Source organism: Vidua macroura, chromosome 6 (genome assembly GCF_024509145.1).
Source record: "Vidua macroura isolate BioBank_ID:100142 chromosome 6, ASM2450914v1, whole genome shotgun sequence".
Taxonomy (NCBI): domain Eukaryota; kingdom Metazoa; phylum Chordata; class Aves; order Passeriformes; family Viduidae; genus Vidua; species Vidua macroura.
In genome coordinates this window covers 62119731-62142781 of record NC_071576.1, presented here as the reverse complement: position 1 = coordinate 62142781, position 23051 = coordinate 62119731, and the positions used below count along the sequence as shown (strand labels likewise).

Here is a 23051-nt window from a genome sequence, read left to right as displayed (position 1 = left end):
TGATAGAATAACCAGCACTGCAAGCAAAGTGAGGCAGATGTCATTGAGGAGTGAAGGCACCAATCTATTTCATAAGGAAACCTGACAAGGGATTCCACCTACAGAGCAGGAACTAGATTTAAGAGATACAGCAGCTTCTTCCCCAGAAAAGACTTTGGAATAGCAGACTTAGAAATGTGAAGATTTCAGCCAAGATCTGTGTCATGCATGTTGCATCAAAATACAGACAGTGGCCCTCTAAGTTGCACTCTGCTGCAAGAGCCTTGGATTTGTTTGTCTTTTTTGTCTGTCTGATTTTTCTGACCTTTGTATCAAAATAATGTCAAGAATTACCAACCTGTTAAGGCCAATGGGGATTCCCTGTCTCTCTCCAGGTGTTGTGATGCCACTGTGGGTGCAGGCCCATGCAAACTCTGCCCTATTTCCTCATGCCTGAAAGCAGATTTTTGCAGCCATAGCTCCTGGTTTGGAAGAGGACTCTGTTATTCTGTGTAGGTGTGTGCAGCATCCCCAGCAGTCCTGCAGTGTTTGTCACCCCACTGGCATGCACAGAACCCCCCCCCCCCCTGCCCTGGATCCTGCTGCAGCCACCAAACTGCACAGAAACAGTGATGGATTTCACCTGCTGGCCAGTCATTTTCTAGCCAGGGCGAGCATGAGACACACCTGCAGCTCGGTGCTCATGACCCAGGGGGGAAGCAAAGAGGCTCCTGCCTGATCAGTTCTTCCCCGTGTCACCTGCAGCAGGGTCCCACAAGGCTTGAACTTGGTCACGCTGCAGCACAGCACCCAAAGACAAAATCCCTTCTGCCCGAAAGGAATGGGGGGGTGGCTGGCACAGGAACGGGAGGGAATCTCAGCTCCACTGGCCCAGCTGACAGCTGATGAACGGGCTGCAATACAAATGTACTGAGGAACAGAAAGCCTCTTACTTACCCTTAGCAACACCCCCCAAAATCGCTCGTGCCACAGAAAAACCCCACAGATTCCCCCTTGAAGCGCGTATTTAAAAATCCTGCAATTTTATTTGCATATAAAGGCCGCTAGATATAATATCACAATAAATTTAAAGAAACAACTGCTTTTCTAAATTCCATTAACAAGGTAACATAAAACAGAACAAAGCTCAATAGCATTTACAGTGGTGGAACAGAAATAACTATCTGCAACAATATTTTGTGCTAGTGAGATTGCATTTACACACAGTGCAAAATAAGAAAAAGGAAATAAAAAAGACAAGAAGAATATTTAAATATAAAGGACAACTAAGCCTTATTTTATTTAGGCTTGATTGTATCCATTTGACTCTATACATGCCTGAACTACAACAAAGATTTAACTCGGGCTCTTGAAGGCCTTGAGCACTTGGAAAAACTTGTCACATCCTTCATAATTTAGATGTGCTGTACAGCATAATTTTGCAGATGCTATACTGGCAATATTAAATCCTAGCTTAGTTATAATGCACAAAAAATACATATATATATAAATTCATATTTAAAAGGAGTCCGCATTTACAATTTATTTTTTTTTTTTTTACTGCATGAAATACCTGCTCTTTGCAGCTTTCACCCCCAGTCTTTTAAAGCTAAAATAATTTAAAAAAGAAACAACAGAAGGTAGATATCACATACAGGCTGTGGCTATCTAGATCAGTCTTTATAAAGCAAGTAGAGACAAACAACTGAGAAGTCTGTTCTCCCCTTGCTGCATTCTACCATGAATAGAAACAAGTTTAATTACATGCACACGTGTCAAGAGGTAAATGGACCCCAAAACATTGCTTGTGCTACTAAAAAAATTGATATAAACTGAGACAAAAAGCTAACATTTAAACCTAGGGAAAGAGAAGACACTTAAAAAAACCCCAACGGTAACAAAAGTTGTGCAAATTTGGGTGTATTTAAATGCTGCCTATTTTTTAGCTTATAATATAATATTAAAATAAGGTCTTTCACTTATTAAAAGAAAGCTTGGCTGTCCTTTTGAGAACACTATAACAATTTACAATGGCAAATTTATTGAAAAACAAAATTCATTTTACAAATTCACAATGCTTTATCAATTTTAAATGAATGCTGCATTTCCAAAAAGCACAACCTCTAACTTTTCTTCTTGTTTCTCTTGCACCAGCAATTTACAAATTAAAAAAAAACCAAAAAACAAAAAAATCCCAAACCCCACCCCAAAAGAAACCCCCCTCCCCCACGGCTCCCCCAAAATCCCCCCTAGCCCCTATTTTGAAATAAACATGAAGGTAAGTTTTGAAGTTAGAAAATGGCAGTTTATAGACCTTCCCCAGTAGTGCTTCAGGATCCTTGAGGGGTGGGAAGGTCGAAGATGATGGGAGGGTTGGTGGGCTGGAAGCTGACTGTGCACGTGGAGGCGTTGATGTAGGTGGTGTAGCCATCTGTCATGATCCCATAACCTGTGGGGACAACGGGGCACACTCACTGGGGTGCCTCAGGTTCAGCTTTTCCATTTTTCACATCCTGTGCTGCTCCAGTGTGCACTTCTGAGCTTCACATGAGGGGATGGGGAGCTCTGTGCACAGAGCAGGGAGACAAAACAATTCCTGCTCCAGCTGGGCACCAAGGACAAATGATCCAAAGCTCAGGCCCAGGAGCACAAACAGCGTGGGCTGGAGAGAGAAAAACAAGCAGGATGGGAGTGCCTGGGCTAAAGCTGGAATGGGACAATGAACTGCAAGGTGCAAATGGAGCAGAGCTGATCCCAGTGAGAGCCCCCGGGAGCGCTCGTGCATTTTGGGACCATTTTGGTTCCTCTTGGCTGCAGCCCTGGCTGGGCTCTGGTGCTGCCCAAGGTGGATCCATGGAGGAGATCCTTTGAATCAATCCCTGCTTTGTTCTTTAGCTCTGCCCAGCCTCTGCTCTAGCTCAGCCTTCACCAGGCATCAACTACCAAGGACACACGGAGCATCCCAAGGCTGCTGGGGCATCCCTGCTGTGCAATAAATACAAATTGACCCCTTCAAAATGACACCAGCCCCTTCTGGCATCTCTGCCACAAAGGCTCGACTGAAAAAAATACAGTGGGCTGTGTTTGAGATAAGAATGGGTGCTTTTGGTTTATGCACAAACTTTTTGTCACCCCTGGAGAATCCTCTGTTGCACCTGGGTGTGGCAGAAACACAAACCCCAGATGTTCTTTTTCTAATTAGCGAGCTATAGCTTGCATGGCTGTCAGAAGAAAAAGACCAGTCAGAAGCAAAAGATTTTGAAGCAACTTTGGTTTAGCCTCAACACCCCCTCTCAAAAAAACGACCTGAACTCTGTCATCCCCCCTGTGCTGGGCCTCATCACCCAGTTCCTCATCCCAGCACTGCCCAGCTGCTGCTCACACTGGCTTTGATGCCTGGTGAAGGCTGGCCTGGAGCAGAGCTGGGCAGAGCTAAAGAACAAAGCAGGGATTGATTCAAAGGATCTCCTCCGTGGATCCACCTTGGGCAGCACCAGAGCCCAGCCAGGGCTGCAGCCAAGAGGAACCAAAATGGTCCCAAAATGCACGAGCGCTCCCGGGGGCTCTCACTGGGATCAGCTCTGCTCCATTTGCACCTTGCAGTTCATTGTCCCATTCCAGCTTTAGCCCAGGCACTCCCATCCTGCTTGTTTTTCTCTCTCCAGCCCACGCTGTTTGTGCTCCTGGGCCTGAGCTTTGGATCATTTGTCCCTGGTGCCCAGCTGGAGCAGGAATTGTTTTGTCTCCCTGCTCTGTGCACAGAGCTCCCCATCCCCTCATGTGAAGCCCAGACCCACACACCGAAGCAGCTCAGAATGTGAAAATATATAAGTAAAACCTGAGGCATCCACTTCTGACACCTCAAGAACTCCTCAGCAGGTTAAAATCACACACATGCACATCCTCAGGCTGCCCAGGGAAGCTGTGTCTGCCCCATCCCCAGAGTGTCCAAGGCCAGGCTGGACAGGGCTCAGAGCAACTTGGGATAGTGAAAAACATCCCTGCCCATGGCTGAGGGCTTGGAATGAGGTGATCCTTCAAGTCCCTTCCAATCCAAACCATTCTATGGCTCCATTATTTAATTTATAGATCTATTTTAAAACAATTTTATAAAACTGTGTGTGTGTTTTCAGCTGACATCCACAAAAAGCAAACAAAGAAGCTTGAAAAGAGATATTTGGCTCAAATGTACTTAAAAAAAAAAAATTGGAAAAAAAAACCCCAGAGTTTCATGGAGGAAGAAAGCTTCCCATTGCAAACCCACAGAGGAAAAAGCCTTTTTCTTTTAAACCATTATGATAGAGTACAGATCACTGCTGTCTGAAAGCTAAGATAAATACAGCTACCCACAGTGCCTATCAGAAAGAATAATCACTTCAGAATTGCTGCACTGTCCACCTGTATCACTTTATTTATTTAGACTGGCAATTTTGATTTAGATCATCTCATGGTGGGAAAAACCTTGTTTGTGGTTGTTTTGCTTATCAACCAGGGGAAAAAACCTGCATCACCAAAATGTGTGTATAGCCTCTGTTGGTTCATGGGAGTGTGGAGCATGTTCATCTCAGCTGGGGTTGGATAAAAATTAATTGCACCCTAAGATAATGCTCTCAACACTTTGCTATTCCTTCCTGTACTGAAACAAGCCATTCTGTGTAAGTACTTGAAATTAGTTGAAATTTTTGCTGGCATTTCTACAAGAATTTATTTGAATGCTCACACTTAATATGTCCTGCTGCCTTTCCCAGGAGATTTAAACGTGGTGCTTTCTCATAATGCTGGTCTTGGGCATTCAGAAACTCTCCTCTCCCACCCTTAGCACTGTTACAACCACAAGTTTCACCACCCAAATTTACAATTTACACATTTGAGCTGGGAGTCTTGGCATAATAATTTATTTTTAATACGCATTTATTTTTAATATTTGTACAAAACACCCACTCTTTTTAATGGGTGCATGAAAGGACTGTTATTTATGCCTCTATGCAGAGGTTCATGTCATTATTCCCAGTATAAATTCTTTATTTACAGATGCCAGGCATGGAAATCATTGTATGAAGCCACGAGGGCTTCAGAAAAGCCACCACCAGTGGCAGAGAAAGCTGTCCTCTTTTTATTTGGCTTTTTATGAAGTCCTCGAAATCTTCAGGCCCATGGAGAACCTAGTTAGAGACAATGGAGAAACCTCCAGGGGGAGAATATAAAACATTTAATGTGTAATTTTGAGTTCTAGGGTCACGAAGTCTTGCACTCTCTCTCAGGCAGAACGCCTAGTGTTTGTCTCTCAGCCACATGGAAGCCACAAAATTGTATTAAATATTTAAGCATCTCCAGAATGTATTTAATCTCTCAGTCTCTTCTCTTCCACTGCCACAAACTGAGCTTGTTGTTTCTGAAGCTTCACACTCTGCTGTGCTGGCAAGGGCAGAGGGGGAATATCTCTTCCAAAACATGAGACTGACTCGAGATGCCCTCCTTATACCCTGAGGGAGGTGAGCAGAGGCAGCAAGTTGTCTTCACATTTCCTATTTTTTTTCTCTAGCATCCTTCTTAGCTCCTGTGCTCGGAGGAATGGGGATAATTTTCATTTTGGCTCGCAAGTGTGGGGAATCTCATCTGTTTCCCTAACCAAGTTTGTCAAAATCTGAACTGCTTTCAAATAACCTGTATGGAACAACCTTTGCAGCACAGTGAAAGATGTAGGTGGCTAAATGTAGCACACATTCCTGAAACAGTCTGCTTTAATTCTGGAATAAATTTCCAAAGTGCCACGCTGGCAATCGCTTCCCTGAACTCCGTCCCTGCTTTAATTCCAATATTAAGCCATTACCCACTGCAACACAGCACCAAAATGTGCTTCTGGAAATCTGAGCTGAAGCAGGGAACAGCTCTGCTCCTTACCTTCATGAATCCCACCAAAGACGTGCAGTTTGGGCCGGACTCTCCTCTGCACTGTGTTCAGCAGCTCCACACAGCCCACTCTCTGCAGCTCCTTGGGAACCCAGTCTCGAAAACCTGAAGGCAAAAAGCAATCAGTGCTGTTCATTTTCCCTCTTCAGGTGAGGTTTCACCCAGTCTTTCAGGAAGTCATCATCCACACAGGGTTTATTACATTATCTCCAGTCATAACCTCTCCATTAAAGCACACAATGGCTTTTAGGAAACGTTTCACTGTCACTTTGTCTTCCTCAAGATTTCCTCCCTCCACCTGCATTAATATTTTTCCTGGATGTGATTTGGTTTTTTTTGAACTATAGGTTTCTTCCACCTTGAAACCCTGGGGACTGGGCACTGCTGCCAGATTTTTCTTCCCTTTCCCCTGGCTCTTAGAGCAGTCAGCTCTGTGGTTACCCCAGAAATGAAACAGCTCAGGAAGACGAGCTGAGCTACGACTCAATGCCAAAGATTTAAAATACTCTCCACATCTTCTGGGGGAGCGTGCTCTGCAGGCATCAGGTCACTTCTGAGCCCTCGTCACCAGCCTCAAGCCGTGCAGAAATTGCAAAGCAGCTGCCAACTGGCCCTTCTGGCTAATACAGCAGAATTAATACAAAAGCTGCCTGCAGGAGCCTGCTGCCTGCACTGGCATGGGGAACATCAGCAGGGCAAGGGGGATGAGGAGCAGTAAAAGGGAAACCAGGAGCCAGCTGCAGCACCATCCTGCTGACTTTAGCAAAAACATGCTGGGACATGGACTTGGCTAAACTTTAGTGACCAAAGAGCCCAGCTACAGCTCTCTGTAGTACTTAGTAAGTTAACACTTAATTAAAAAGCAGTGTTTTATCAATGTTATCACACAGGCTGAGACCTAGAGCCCCTCATTTTAGGCACAGCACTGACACCTGATCTGTGTCTGTAGCTGAGATACAGTGCCAACCCTTTGAAACTGAACTTCATTATCTCCTTCAAACACAAAATTTAAGCAGGCTTATTCAATTACAGCACTCATTAGTGTCTGCAGCATCACAGTATTTCTGTATGAACCCAGTTCACAGCAGATGGATGAACAACCCATTTAAAACCAGCATCCATGAAACATTATAAACACACTTGGGTTTTTTGTTTTTTTTTTTTGCTGTTTTGGGAAAATTGAGTGATTAAGAGAGTTCTGTTCAAGGCCCTGGTTTGCAGCACGCTGGCAGCTCCAGGAAGGTTCAAGGGAATTTGCTGATCATCTTACAACATTCTCTAAGTAGTATTAAAAAAACTAGCCAGAATATAAAAAGAGCAGTAAGTACACTGGTCAAAAACTTTCTGGACTTTTCTTTTTTCCCCTTAGCTTGGATTGCTGATTCTTAACTCCATTGTGGTAAAAAACGTAAGCATGCATTAATTCCTGACTCCACGGTCACCAAGAAGCTCTAAAAGAGCACTGAGCCAGCCTGGAAGCACTTAAAATGCTGGTTTATAGTGGCACCATGCAATTCTGAGCAGATTTTACACATTTACTGCCATGAATGTAGTAAGTGACTGTGATTTGGTCACTTCCTGTGATTGTGTGACCCCTTCTTGGACTGCCAGAGCTCACTAAAACCCTGACAAAAATCCTCAAACCCGGACAAAAACCACTCCTCTCACAGTGAGGGCCACGGAGACACTGCCACACTTCCTCCTCCTGAGAAGTGGCATTTGTAAGAGGCTCAGCTGCAAACCCAGCTGAGGGAGTTAAAGCACAGTGCCAGGCTGCCTGTAAAAATGTAAAAAAAAAAAAATACATTATTGTGCCTCGTGGGGCACGGGCTGCAGCCAGGACAGTGGGACTTCCCAAAGGGCTCCAGCTACTCCAGAGATGCCAAAACTGAGCACTCCTGCCTCTGCTGCATGAGTGTCCTGGGGTCCTCCTGAGCCCAGCAGAGCTCAGTTTGGATCTCAAAGCTGAGATCAGCGAGTGACTCACGCTGACAAGCAAAACTTCAGCTCCCTAATGAAGAAACAAATTATGCATGCACAGACTGGTGCTCACCTGTCATTAGATCAAGTTAGGAACAATTATCTAAGAACATAATTTTATTCCTTCACAAATTTTTTATAAGCCAATTAATGCCTTTAAAACTATTCTTACGTATTCTAAGTTTACAAGGACATTATCAAGGAGAATATGTGACTGCATCGTTCCAAACTCTTGACTGCTCCTCTCAAACCTTAAAATGACATGACACCGCAGTGAGAAAAGGTTTCAAAAGTTTTAGTCAGTCTCTAAAAAGTCATATGGGATTGAAAACTGGTTGTCAGATGAATACTATTCTTAAATAAAATGTCACACTATAATGGTTACGGTGTCAGATATTTGATCTTCCCTAGCTTGAATTTAATAAAAAATTTCAATTTTTTAATGGAAACTCAACAGATCAGCTAAGCCTAATCATCATTTTCCACTTCTTTCAGAAAGTTTTTCCATCCACAGTTTTTACTCTGGGTGCAATTACAGTGTATATCTTATAGCATTATCAACTTTGAAAGTAAAAATCTCACGCAAAAAAAAAAAAAAAAAAAAGTCACACAGAACTTGTGTTTCACTTACCAAGGGGAGGTCCGTGTGTCATTAGTATATCAATTCCCTCAGGAATAAGGTTCCACTTGTCTAGCAAAGACTGACCTCTGGGTAGATTAAAGCCCCATCCATTAAACCAGGGTGTCCTTAGGGGAAAATAAGAGAAACTGCATCAGTGTGAAATAAAAAACCTCTTCCCTTCCCCAATTTTTTTCCTGAATTAAAACAATTTCTGTGCTTCAGAGATTCCCTGCAGGGAATTTGAAGGGGATGCCTCTAACACACTCTGATCCAAATACACACGTGTGTTAAAACACACATTTGAATTTGGATTAATGTCTGATGATATTTCTGCACTTTGAGTGCATTCAGCCCTGGGGGCATTTGCTCACTAGAGAGAAAGGGAAAAACACTAAAATAACAAAGCTTTTTATCACAGTTTGGGAACGTTCAAACTCCTTCCCTATGCTATCAAAACAACCCAAATAATTTTTTGGAGGCAAAAAATCAGTTTCAAGAGTCAAACAAGTTGAAACAACAGTGTCAGGATTTTCAAACAAGAGGTTAGATGGGGCAGCAGCATCTGTGCCACTGTGGCATTCCACTAAACTCAACCTTGCTCCTTTCAGCACTTTCAATAGCAGAACGCTGTCACAAAACTGGGGTTTGAGCCCCTGAGCCTCCTAGAGATAGAGGAAAAAAAAAACATAACAAAAATAATAAAAGAAAACATAATAAAAATAATAAAAGAAAGAAACATCCACACAATGCTCAGCCTTACAGTGATTTTTTTTTTAAAGGGATCTTATAATTTAGAATTCATTTAGTGTTTCTCAAGGAAAACTGACACCCTCAGTGCTCTCCAGCAGAGCACAGAGTTGTTCTCAGACACTGGTTTATCCACCAACTCAGGCATGCAGCAATGACAAGAACATTTTCTAGTACTTTTTTTAATATATAGCATTTTCAACGCGTAATTCTGATACAGGTCTATCATAACAAAGCCTTTCCCTACCAAATAAGTGCACAGAAACAATTGCTCTGATGAAATGCAGGAATATTTAGATTTGTCACCAATGACCTTTCACACAGCTCTTAGTATTGTACAAATTTTAAGAGTTTGCACGTGTGTGTGTGATTCCTAGAGCTCAGTTTAGACTCTGTTTTCTAGGTAGGATTCTCCTGTCCTAGCCCTGGTCATATTTCTGAAAGTTCTAGGTGGGATTCTCCTGTGCTAGCCCATATTTCTGAAAGTTCAGGCTACTCCTGAAGTCCTCTGTGTGCTGCAGTTCCAAAAACAGAAAACGAAAACTGGGGCAAAGAGCAACCTCAAACCAACCTAGAAAAAAAACCCCACACCTGTTAAAACAGAGCTCATTCAAGTCCTGTGTAATTTCATTACGTAATCTGCCTCCTCTCCCCACTAAATTATTCATTTTTCCAGCCTCAAATACACATTTGAGTGGGAATGTCCTGCTGAGACATCTCTAATTTTTTTTTTTTTTTAATAATTAAAGCATTTTGTTTTGCTGAGACAATAATTTGACCAATGAGGACTGTACCCAGCTCTGTGGATGATCTGCATTCCTGACAACAGGCAGTATGGAAAAACAGCAGGCGCTGCTAATATAGGGGCAGGAAGGTCACCGGTGCCTTTGTGACAAATAATAGACATATCCCACGTAGTCCTGCTGGATAATGCTCATACTCCACACACACAGGAACTCATTCAAGCTAGCAGATTTCCTGAATGAGCACTGACAAAAGACAGGGAAATGAGACTTTGGTCAGAGGTCTGGATGTGAGCTCCTCGTGTGCTCGGCTTCTCCTCCCACAGCTGCCTCGCTCTGCACCCTCTGGAGCACCTGAAACCCCTCCCGTGCACCCTGCAGGTGCTAGGTGTGCAGCTGAACTCAAACTCGAGGTTGTTGGCTTGGCTTTAGCCAAACCACAAGAATTTCTGATTTCCTAGGACTGGCTTTCCTGGGACACGCATCTAAGTTCCCCTTCCTATAACATTCCTAGGTTTTAACCTGTGAAGATTGCTGTAACCTTCAGGGCTGCAGCCAGAAGTTAAAATATCCCTTCCTATAAACATTCCTAGGTTTTAACCTGTGGAGATTATTGTAACCTTCAGGGCTGCAGCCAGAAGTTAAAATATCCCTTCCTATAAACATTCCTAGGTTTTAACCTGTGGAGATTATTGTAACCTTCAGGGCTGCAGCCAGAAGTTAAAATATCGTTTGGCTAAACATTCAGCTGCTTAAAACAAACAAACACACAGAGCCCGGGTCAAACTTTTCACTGTCAATTAATGATTCTTTCCCCACTTGCGTTTCTCCTGCAGATAAGACTGTAGTTACTGCAACACTGTTAAACCTGAAACGTGAAACCACATCTGTGATCTCTCTGGAGCTCTTCGGGGACCAGGACCACAGAAAAACCTGGCTTTGTCTGCTGGAATTTTATTTTATTTCCTTCTGAAGCACTGTGGAAAGAGGAGGAGGGGAACAACCTGAGCTCAGATATATTCCTCATTCACCAACCTCTGTAATTAGCTGTGACTAACAGGCACCACACGGGAATCCACTTGCAAGAAAACTTTTGAGAAACCTTCCTCGTTCTGCACAAAGAGAGATGGTCAAGTACTTATTTAATACACTAAAGATTTTCATCCAGAAGGGGGTAAATCAAAGAGGAGAGCAGGCAATGACTGGAAGAACAGCTGGGTTACAGATTTAGGCTGCAGGCATTTAAAACATGGACCGGTGCACAACTCCTGACAGCGCAGCACGCTGGCCAGGCACGCTGGGGGTCCCTGCCTTTGGAGGGGTTCAGGCCTTGCCAGAAAGCCAAGCACGTGCTCTGAACACCACCAAGAAGCCAAAGGGCTGCGTGGCACGGGCCCAGTTTGGGTGGGACCCCAGGGAAGGTGAGCTGGTGTTGGCTGTGCCGCAGTGAGGATGGCTGGGCTGGCTGTGCTGCGAACCCTGGCTACCCCAGCAAACTTCAAATACCTGCAGGAAACACAAAGCCTGCTCTGACTCTCCTGTCAAGGGGGATCAGAGAGGGATATTTCACTCCCTTAAAGCGTTAGTGCCCTTTTTTTTGCATACACGAGAGTTAAACAGAGTCACTCTCAATATCTAAATAATTTAGAAGGAAAGAATTGTGCACAGAGTTAGGTGCCTTCTGCAATGTATTTCCAAGCTGGTTACTTACTGTGAGGAACCACTTCCTGTCTAGGAAGAAATGTAAATAATGAACTGTGGCTGCACTGTCATGGTTTAACCCCAGCTGGCAACCAAGCCCCCACAGCCCTTTTCCTTACATCCCATGGGGTGGGGGAGAGAGTCAGAGGGGTGAAAGCACACACACCCACTCGTGGCAAATTGCAATCAGGCACAAGTAATTAGTAAAGGCTACTTATTCATTAGCAGCAATATCTCAGCTCTGACCTAATTCTTTTTCCTGTGGATCCCTGAGTAAAAATACTTCAGCTAATTCCTAAAACTTCATTTTGAAGCATAGCTGGCAACAGCAGGAAGTTACTGGCTGCTGAACAACGCCTCAGGGGAGGCGCGGAAGGAAAACCCAGAGGGGCTGGTGATGAGAGATTACAAATGGTTTTGTCACTTTAGGTTTGATGGAGCAGAACACGTCCTCGCAGCCCATGTGCAGGGGAACCTAAGTGAGGCTCTGCTGCTCAGAACCAGGGCACACCTCACAGCATCCCCCACGTGCCATCAAAGCCCCACCGTAACTCCTGCTCAGCCTGGCAGCTCAGCCCTCCCTGGCTGCACAGCTTCCCCGTCACCCGGGGAGAGCGGCTGTGCTGGCAGCAGGCGTGGCACAGGGAATATCCTCGTGGAAGGCAGACACCTGGCCCATCCCTGCTCTCCTCAGCTCCTCGGCTCTGCACAGCAATCCCCACAGATCCCCCCTCTCCACCTGGCGTTTCGGAAGCCTCGTTTTCTGCGGTCAGAAGGATGCTGATGCAGGAGGCTGCAAATTATCTTCACGCCTTGTGCTGCAGGAGGTGCAGGCACTGCTTGACATCATGCCAGGAAGGAGGGAGTGTTAAGCTTCCCCTCATGCTCCTTTGGCAGGTGCAGTGGGAGAACCCCTGGACAGGACACACAAATCCATCTGCTCCTAGCAGCAGAGAGCTGCAGCTTCAGCAGCAGGTGATCACATCTCCCTCCTCCCAAGGAAGCACTGAATGGCTTTATTACTTCACTCATACATTAAAAAACCACCCAAAACGAACCCAAACCAACCTGCACGAGAAGCACAGCGGCAGAGCATCATTTACAACACAAAAAATCACAACTGCTCCTCGGTGCATTCACCTCAGAAGTAACACTGTCACACAAGGGGGACACAAAGCCCATGGCCAGTTCACCTGGGTAACACAGAAAAGTCAACTCCTTCTGCAGCTTTAATGCTTTTGAAGGATGCTAACTCCTACAACCTACTTTCATCTCCTCCCTGACTCGTGAATTTAATTACCTGATCCTCAGAGTTCAACAACTTAAAAGGTAAATGTACAATGAGACCTTCTAGACTCACATTTTCCTCTTAACTCCACTGGTAAATCCATTTATTTCAACAGTTACTTCTAAACAGGATTAGAAAAAATAAATTGTCTCGTGGGTCTTTAATCCCAACTATTCATTCATTTTTAAGGCTACCCAGTCTTTTAGGAAAGCTTCAATTTTATCTTTAATCCAATGAGTAAAGTGCACAGGAGGCAAAAATCTCAGTCTGCCTCCTTCCAGAGGATACCAGCTGAGGGAGCATCTAAGAGGCATCCCAGTGGGAAGCACTTCCACACCACCACTAACAACAATGAAGTGCTCTCTGTTTTTACCAGCATTCAAAGGGAGCACACAGCCCTGGCCCACGAGGTGGTGAGACAGCTCCAGCAGCAGAACAGAACTGGTGGGACAGCCCATGGATGTGCAGCCCTGGCCTCGATTCCATGTGGGACCACCCTACAGACACATCCCCAGAGCACCCGCTCCAGTCCTGGGCCAAAGCTGCAGCCTGGCAGTGCAGCAGAGACCAGCAGAGTGCCAAAACAGCCACCAGCAGTGACTTTGGGTGGGGATAAGGAGAAAGAGAGGCTTTCAGTGCCCACACAGCAGCACACACTGCCCACACAGGGACAGGGACAGGAGGGGAGAGCCTGGGGCATCATCCAGACAAAACACTGAGCAGGGCAAGTGAAAGTGCATGGGATGCCTCAGGTTTAGCTTTTCTATTTTTCACATTCTGTGCTGCTCCAGTGTGCACTTCTGGGCTTCACGTGAGGGGATGGTGAGCTCTGTGCACAGAGCAGGGAGACAAAACAATTCCTGCTCCAGCTGGGCACCAAGGACAAATGATCCAAAGCTCAGGCCCAGGAGCACAAACAGCGTGGGCTGGAGAGAGAAAAACAAGCAGGATGGGAGTGCCTGGGCTAAAGCTGGAATGGGACAATGAACTGCAAGGTGCAAATGGAGCAGAGCTGATCCCAGTGAGAGCCCCCGGGAGCGCTCGTGCATTTTGGGACCATTTTGGTTCCTCTTGGCTGCAGCCCTGGCTGGGCTCTGGTGCTGCCCAAGGTGGATCCATGCAGGAGATCCTTGGAATCAATCCCTGCTTTGTTCTTTAGCTCTGCCCAGCCTCTGCTCCAGGCCAGCCTTCTCAAGGAATCACATTTCACAGCAGCTTCTGCAAAGCCGCTGGAACTTGCCTTCGGTGCCACAAAAGTAATTTTTTTCGTGAAGCTCCTTTTTACAGTGAAGAGTCAAATGCTTTTTCATAATGTAACAACCACCAGGAAATGGTAAAGGCTAAACTGTTTCCTAAAGGTGCTCATTATATGCAGAGCTGTGACATGGGAGAGAGGCACAGCCTGGGGGCTCCAGTGAATGTCATTCCCACCAGCACTGCCTGCTGTGCCTCAGTGTCCCATTTCGAAAGTCAGAACAATAACACAGAACAGAAAGGAACACCACAGAGCCTGGTTCCTTGGGATTTTGCTTACCCTGCATCTTTAAACAGCTGAAGCTCCCACAGAAGTGAATTATCAGTACTGCAATTATGTTAGCCATGTTACTGTATGTAACTCCTCATTACCAGCCTGCACTTGAGTCAGGAAGTCTCTAAAAGATAGTTCAGCTATTTTCACAAGGTCAGGAAAACCTGAAACCTCAACAACCTGATTGGTTGGTTTGATTGGTTCTGTCCTGCAGGCTTTTATCTCTCTCTAAACTGACAGTCTCTAACCTCTGAATGCTGGCTACCCAAATGACAAAGCACTTGAGCAGCAGGACCCCCCATCCTGTTTGGAGGCACAGAGCCCTGCAGTGCCTTTTCCCCGGGGAGCAGTCCCTCACAAGGAGGAGCTGCAGGGTCCCCTCAGCAGCCAGCATGACCTGGCACACTCCTTGCACCAAGCCATTCTCAGTTCCTGCCTCACACTGTACAAACTGGCCAGTGCAGGCTTTAGTTTGAACTCATGTCAGAGTCAGATTCAGGCCTGGATCTGTGAGAGCTGTGGAAAACCCAGGAGCTTTACTGCTGCCATCCATCACATTCCATGGATGTGCTGATCTGGAGCAGATTATCACATCAAACAGGGGCAGGGCAGCAGCAAGTGCAGCTTTAGCCATCCCTACAGCTGCAGACTGGCACATGCAAAGGGTTCCCTCCTGCATCTTCCCTCTCTCAGTGCCTGCACGTCTGTGCTGCCTCCAGGCTGCCCCAGCTGTTACTGACAGGTAACTGAGCTCTGCTCCCCAAATCCACAGCCAAACCTACCACCTCTGTGCATACCTCTCCCTTATTTCTCCTCTCTGATGGTCCACACCATCTCCTGCCCTAAGTCTGCAATGATTCGTGATCCCTTTTGCCAAGGATTGTCCATTCAGCTCACAGGTTTTGTGTTAACAACAGCAGAACCCCACAGACAGTATTTAAGAAAACTCATCTGTGGGCAAGATGTGTTTCAGTAAAAAAGAAAAGAAGAAAAGAAAAAGAAAAAGAAAAAGAAAAAGAAAAAGAAAAAGAAAAAGAAAAAGAAAAAGAAAAAGAAAAAGAAAAAGAAAAAGAAAAAGAAAAAGAAAAAGAAAAAGAAAAAGAAAAAGAAAAAGAAAAAGAAAAAGAAAAAGAAAAAGAAAAAGAAAAAGAAAAAGAAAAAGAAAAGAAGAGAAGAGAAGAGAAGAGAAAAGAAAAGAAAAGAAAAGAAAAGAAAAGAAAAGAAAAGAAAAGAAAAGAAAAGAAAAGAAAAGAGAAAAACTGAATTAAGAACCGTGTGAAAATAGAAATACACCAGGGTTTAAGAAACTTGAGAGCAAAGGAGCAGACAGGCAGGAGGCTGGAGCCCCAGTAATGTCACAGAGACACTGAAGACAGCAGGACACAGCACAGGGCTCCCAGAGAACAGCAATAAAGGGCACAATGAAGCAGAGCAGTGGACACCACCAGGAAGCCAGTGGATACTGGGAGGGAGAGGAAGGGAGTAGGTGAATTTCTCAGTTTCTCAATCCAGACAGCCTTTGCTTAAGTATCCGAATTACTCATCAAAGAGGAAATTTCCTCCAAACCTTCTGGGGCTTCCCAATCCCTAACTGTATTGCAATTATTTTATTTAGGGCTTTACTTAATGAGATCTGGGAGATATTTTAATATCTCCCCCAAAAATTGAAAATAATTCAAACTTGACTCAAGGGCTAATTTCATTCTACTTTTAAAAAGCACAGAATTCCAAAGGCCTACGAATAGAGGCAAGCACCAGACCTTACACCTGTGCTGTGCATAGCTGGGGCTGGCTTGGAGGATAGACCTGGCTTAAGTTAGGACCAGACTCAGATGGACCCAGACATGAAGCACATTGTTTTTGCCCACATGGCAGTGGTGTTGCACTGTGGCAGCAGCTCAGACCTACAGAACACATCCTGCACTGACCTGCAGGACTGCTGCTCATTCTGGAGCGAGCACATTTACCCCTTCATTCATCCCCCTACTGCATCCCACGCCCTTGAAGCATCAAAGGATGCTGCAGCACTGAAAAGAACCTAAATGACTCAAGTTCTTCTGGTAAAAATTTTGTAGTGCTTATAAAAACAGAGAATATTAAAATATCTGTCTAGAGGAAGGAGCTCTCTGGTCCTGAAGCTCACCACAACATAAATCAGTGTCTGTTCCCAGGGACATGCCAGGGGGAAGAGGAAACAAAAGAAAAAAAAAGAGCAGCTGCCTAAAATTTTGATTCAATTTCGCTCAACAACTGTGCATGTTTAAGAATGATGCTTGATTTCTCAGAGTAAATGTGATCATAACACACCATCGTACCACATCTTAAATTAATTTTTTGCATTCCCCTTATTATCTGTGCAGGAAATGCAAACTGACAAAGCTTCCACCCCAGGTCAGTCAGGGAGAGGTTTTTACCAGCAGTCTTCTGTGATGACAACACACATTAGAGAGAAAAAAAAATAAAGAAAAAAAAAAAAAAGAAAATAAAAAAGTAAAGACCTCTCCCCCAACACACACTTAACTGCATATCTTCAGCCCACTGGGGTAGTCTGTGTGTTTGACATGTAAAACAGCAAAATCTGAACAGGTCTAATTACATCCAGTAGTTGAATATTTTATATATTTGCAAAAGCAGCATTTGGAAAATATTAACAGAAACATGTCTGCCTTTAAAGCAAATAAGCTACATTCCAGTGAATTATGAAAGAAATGTTGCCAGATGCAAGTTAGTGTAACAAATAAAACACTCCAAAGTAGTTATGTCAACCTGCCCTATTAGTGAAATTGGTTCTTGCTCCTAAGAAACAGCCTCTAGATATTTAATTATTCGGAATGCTCCTTAAAACAGAATTCTTTAGCATTGGCAAAGTCTCTGTAGTTCCTCCAAAAGGCTCTGAGGGTCAGCAGATGTGATAGCTTGTTCATTAATTAATGCCACAGACCAGACAAATTCCAGACACAAATTTTTATGTAGTGTTTCAGCACCTTTTTCTATGTTTATATCTGCAGCCTGTACTGCTCCTAATATACACAACATTTAATGACACCTACAGGAAAGGTGTGTCTTTTTTATACTGAAGAGCTCTACCACATAACACCACAAAGGAAAAGGGTTTGGGTCTGGATGTCTTAGCTGCCCGTACTTTTCCCGTCCCAATTCCCAGAGTTATCAAAGCAGTTTGGTGCTTCTGAAAAACACCTAAACCAAAACCAACCCAAAGGAACACACCTACATCACAGTCACAGGAACTTGAAGGCTTTCAAAAACTCCTTCAGGTGCTTTACAAGCAGTAGTAAATCATTTAGGCTCAGAACAGTCTAGTCAGAGCACTGTCTAGAGAGGTGCAGATCTAGGCTGCCTAACCCAAGAATAAATTTGCCACAATACATGCCTAAGTAACTTGCATAAAGCCAACCAGACAGTAGACACAGAATTCTGCCCTCCATGGTTTTCACCATCAGTCTTTACCAATAAATCAATTATTCTTAGCTAGTCCAATGGCCTAAAATAAGACAGGGAGGTTGTTCATTGCCAGATGGTGCTGTTTGCTATAAATACCACCACTATTTTTATTTATGTTTTGCTCAAAATGCTGGCTAGCATTCCTCAATAAGAAACTGAAACTTTCCAGAATGCCTGCTGGGAAAACCAAACAAGGCTCACAGGCATTAAGTCCTCCAGACACGCACAGCCCACAATATTTAATTGTAGGAACTTGTAACGTAATCTTCTAAATATTTACAGAAAAGAATGGAAACAGTTAGTTATAATTAGGACACAGGATACTCCCAGCATTTCTTGTTTGTCTGAGGTCTGTGCCACCTTCCGTTCCAGCTTATTCTTGATGTCAAGTCTCTTTTCCTCACTAACCAGATGAAAACTGAGTTTCCAGTGTCACAATACAAGCTTAGCTGGCATTTAGGTACAGTATAAAATACCATGGCATGCTCTTAAGCCATAACTTAGTGGTTTACTCTTCAGTTATAAGTTTTAGGAAGTGCCATTTGTTTGAAAGCTATGCAGATTGGTTCGTTGTCTTCATTTATTACAGACCTTGCCTCATGCAGAAATTTAACATCCAGCGTACTTGAAATTCCTCCTCTGCTGAAAAACGTGACCCAGCTTTGGAGTCTGCAGGAAGGGAAAGCTAAAGCTCCTGTCCAGTCTTCATCAAAAACCACTGCTGCCTTATCTGCCAAGCTCTGCCTACCAACAAACTCCTTCTGTAAGGTCATCTGGGGAAAGGGATGATCGTGGATCTCAAAATGCACATCACACCTCCTCCTTAGCCCAGGAAGCCTCAGGAGACTGGACTGCAAGCAAAGTCCACACAAAGAGAAAATCCCACACCTGACGTGCACCTGGCGCATACAACATGTGCACTTGTGCGTGGATATATTTCTATATATGCACAATATAAATAAACATTCCCTCCCTGCTGCTCTGCTTGGATCAGGGAAACTGAAAAACAGCTTGCACAAATGGCTCAGTGCACTCCCAAACCAACGAGAGCTCCAAGGGCTGCAGCACTCAAGCATGGCCACAGCAATGTGAGCAAACATTTTCAGGTTATTACCTGGAGGAGCTGTCTTATGTATGAGCCAATTCAGCAAATCAATTAAAGTAATGCAGTTACTTGATCAACAGATGAACACAAAGGGAAAGATATGCCAGGGGAAAACATAAGGGTCATAAAGGAAAAGCAGCTGAAGAGGCTGGAGAAAGCACTGGGCAGCACAGAGGCAAACAGAGAATTATTTTAATTGAAAAAGATCTCTTTGAGCAATGGTCACTCCTTTTTGTTGCCTTCAAGATTAAACAAGGAACTCTGAGGACACCTGGGTCACTTACACAACATTTCATTTTAAGGTCCCCCAGCTTGGTGTCGTCCTTCCAACAAGGTTTGTGGGAGATGTTCACATTCTGTGCTGCTCCAGTGCGCACTTCTGAGCTTCACATGAGGGGATGGGGAGCTCTGTGCACAGAGCAGGGAGACAAAACAATTCCTGCTCCAGCTGGGCACCAAGGACAAATGATCCAAAGCTCAGGCCCAGGAGCACAAACAGCGTGGGCTGGAGACAGAAAAACAAGCAGGATGGGAGTGCCTGGGCTAAAGCTGGAATGGGACAATGAACTGCAAGGTGCAAATGGAGCAGAGCTGATCCCAGTGAGAGCCCCCGGGAGCGCTCGTGCATTTTGGGACCATTTTGGTTCCTCTTGGCTGCAGCCCTGGCTGGGCTCTGGTGCTGCCCAAGGTGGATCCATGGAGGAGATCCTTTGAATCAATCCCTGCTTTGTTCTTTAGCTCTGTTCTAGTCTCAGTTCTAGATCAGCCCTGCACCAGGCATCAGAAGGACAACACAAAGCTGGGGGACCTTAAAATGAAATACTGTGGAAAATGACCCAGTTGTCCTCAGAGTTCCTTGTTTAATCTTGAAGGCAACAAAAAGGAGTGACCCATTGCTCAAAAAGACCCTTTTCAATTAAAATAATTCTCTGTTTGCCTCTGTGCTGCCAATGCTCTCGCCAGTCTTTTCAGCTGCTTTTTCCTTTATGACCCTTATGGGCAGGGACACCTCAGAGCCCCTTCCAACCTGGTCTGGAACATTTCCAGGGATCCAGAGGCAGCCACAGCTGCTCTGCTGGGCATCCTGTGCCAGTCCCTCAGCACACTCACAGTGAAAAATTTCTTCCCAAAATCTAACCTAAGCCTGCCCTCTGCCAAGTCCCACTCCAGCTCTCCTGTAACCCCTTTAGGCACTGCAAAGCTGCTGGAAGGCTCCCCCAGACTCTTCTCTTCTCTTCTCTTCTCTTCTCTTCTCTTCTCTTCTCTTCTCTTCTCTTCTCTTCTCTTCTCTTCTCTTCTCTTCTCTTCTCTCTTCTCTTCTCTTCTCTTCTCGTTTCTCTTCTCTTCTCGTTTCTCTTCTCTTCTCTTCTCGTTTCTCTTCTCTTCTCTTCTCTTCTCTTCTCTTCTCTTCTCTTCTCTTCTCTTCTCTCTCTTCTCTTCTCTTCTCTTCTCTTCCTCTTCTCTTCTCTTCTCTTCTCTTCTCAACAGCCTCAACACTCTCAGCCTGTCTCTGCAGGAGAGGTGCTCCAGCCATGCTGCAGCAGCACAATTACATATTCACCCCCTTGGGATATTAAATACTTATCATTAAAAAAAAAAAAAAGATGCATTCAAAGAAAAGTTGTGAGCTCATATTACAAGTTCCCAGCTGAAGTAAATTTTTTACTGAGGAGTTACCAGCCTATGAACTGGTGGTTTATAACAGAAAGGCAGACTGACATTTAAACAGAGTGGCACTAGAATAATGGCTTTACATTAGTATTTTATGGGAGGCTGAATAACCACAGAGTTAACATACTGTATTTTCTGGCAATAAAAAAACCCTTTGAAAACAAAAGGTCATTTTATTTGATAATGTAAATGAATTAGATCTGTATTGTATGGCCTAGAGAGTAAAGGAAAGATTAATTCTTAGAGAAGAAGTCAATATATCAGGATGGCTAGGAGTGGTTTGGTTTTAATTCCTTAAGCATGCCGTAAAGCCTGCAGTTCATAACCCACAGCCGTATATTGCTGTACGCTGGGGGTTTTAATACAGGCCCTGGACTTCAGGCTGATCTGATAAAAATCTGAAACTTGCAGCAGGCCATCATGTGGGCAAACCATCCATTTTATATTCACCTCCTTGTCGTGTCAGTGCAGAGGTCATCTAAAGAGGGGGCCTAATTAATCAAACTGTCGGAGCCGATGAGGAGGAGCATGTTAATGGGACTTTTATTTCACCCAGGAAAGCAGGGCTCTGACAGGAAGCAGGAAAATATGGCCTTGATGTTGCTGCTTTATTAGCAGATCAGGTGTAATAGGTGCCAAGCAGGCAATGTCTGATAAAGCACTGGGTGTCAGAACCTGCACCCAGCAGAAATCAGGCAGACAAGGGGCAGGAGCCACCACAGCCTGTGCTGTGACAGCTCCTGAGCACAGCTGGGGGCTTGGGTGTGAGCACAGAGCCTCAGCCTGCACAGCACACATTCCCCCTTTCTTCACAATAAATTAAAAAACAAACAAAACCCACCAAAAAACAACAACAAACCCCCCCTCTCCCCCCCCTAAAAAAAAACCAACCCAAAAAACACCCCTCACCCTTAAAATACCAAAACTTAGCTCTTTTCCTGCACTTAGAGGTCAGGCTTTGCAATATTTAGTGCCTACCTGGCTTGCCTGCTAGGCCAGCACAGTGGCACAGGAAAAAAAAAAAACCCTACATTTGGGGTTTTTCTTAAGTGCTTTAAGTGCTGAACTTAAAGGATTGCCTTGATGGGAGGCCAGCAGAGCTCTGACACCCTCTGAGAGCTGCCAGGACTGTCAGTGCTCCCAGCCCAGCACGAGAGCTGGGGCTCACCTGAGCCAGAGCCACCAGGTTGCAGGGAGGCACAGCACTGGCAGCAGTCAGCTCTTGTGCCAACCCACAAAACACAGGGATAGTGCTGAAATAAACACAGAGAGCATTTCATTTCTTGCCCAAAGCCCTTCTCCAAAACTGATGCTCTTAACACGAAATGCATGCCCCAGAGTAAAGAAGAAAACCAGGATACCTACAAGGGAGTGAGTGGGAGACAGAAGAGATGCTCAGTTTTTGAAGGGCACTGGACTCATTTTAGCAGCAGCCAAGGCATTTGCTGTGTGGGGTGATATATGTAAAATTTGTAAATTAATTATTTTAGTAATGCTCCCCTACATGATTTCGCAGACTGCAATGTATTTTATACTTCAGGCCATGGTAGGCTTTATAATTAACTACTTTCTGAAGCCATTTTAATTATTTCCCCCCCCCCCCCTCCCAACACCATTATTTCCAAATGAATAGAGAGCTAACATTAAATAGCCTTCTAAATAGAGAGCTGCAGGAACCTGCTCTTGTAGGATAAAGCACTTGGAGAATCACTACCCCAGCAATGCCCCCAAAAAGGTTTAAGCAGCTGAAAGGAAATATGTTGCCAAAGGGAAACCTCGGGCAATAGCAGGGCCCCAGGTGAGTCAAAATTTTTCTTGGTGGAAAAGGAAATCTGCTGTGGTTTTGGCTGCTGCCATGGATCCAAATACCCTCATCCTGAATGATCTTTTTTCTTTTCTGCATTGTCTGGGTCTTCCTCTCAAAGCCAGCAGTACTAGAACGGGAATGAGATGATTCAGAACCAACTTCTGTGCCTCTGACTTGGGGTGACTCAGGAGCCCGGGGTGGCCCTGCCTTCCCTCTGGGAACAGCTGCCCCTGTAGGAAATGGAAAGACAGAAACTTCCACGGGCACTGGAGGGTTTGATCTGCAGCCTTGGAAGAAGCTTGGGTCGATGTAAAAATAAAAGTACACAGACAGAAAGCAGAAAAGCTATAAAGTTGTGTTTCTAGAGCTGTAAGTAAGAATGTGCCTTAAGTAAGTGAGGAGCTGGGTGGGTGAGGTGGTGAGGGGTTGGTGGTGTGGTAATGTAATTGTGTAAGAGTTCAGCTCTTACAACAGAAGCACGTGTGTGTGTGCATTTTATAGCAGCCCA

The 23051-nt window shown here is 44.6% G+C and overlaps 1 protein-coding gene across 2 annotated transcripts in view; it reads right to left on the bottom strand.

Moving 5' to 3' along the window:
* Positions 1-2234: 2234 nt before the first annotated feature.
* Positions 2235-23051, bottom strand: part of MPPED2 (metallophosphoesterase domain containing 2) — a 113259-nt gene continuing 92442 nt past the window's right edge. For both annotated transcript variants that reach the window (XM_053979738.1, XM_053979739.1), the window contains exons 5-7: positions 8501-8616; positions 5881-5994; positions 2235-2428 (exon numbers count right to left, since the gene is read on the bottom strand). In XM_053979738.1, the coding sequence (XP_053835713.1) occupies positions 2310-2428; positions 5881-5994; positions 8501-8616 (349 nt within the window). In that variant the 3' untranslated portion in view covers positions 2235-2309. The remainder of the gene's footprint in view (positions 2429-5880; positions 5995-8500; positions 8617-23051) is intronic.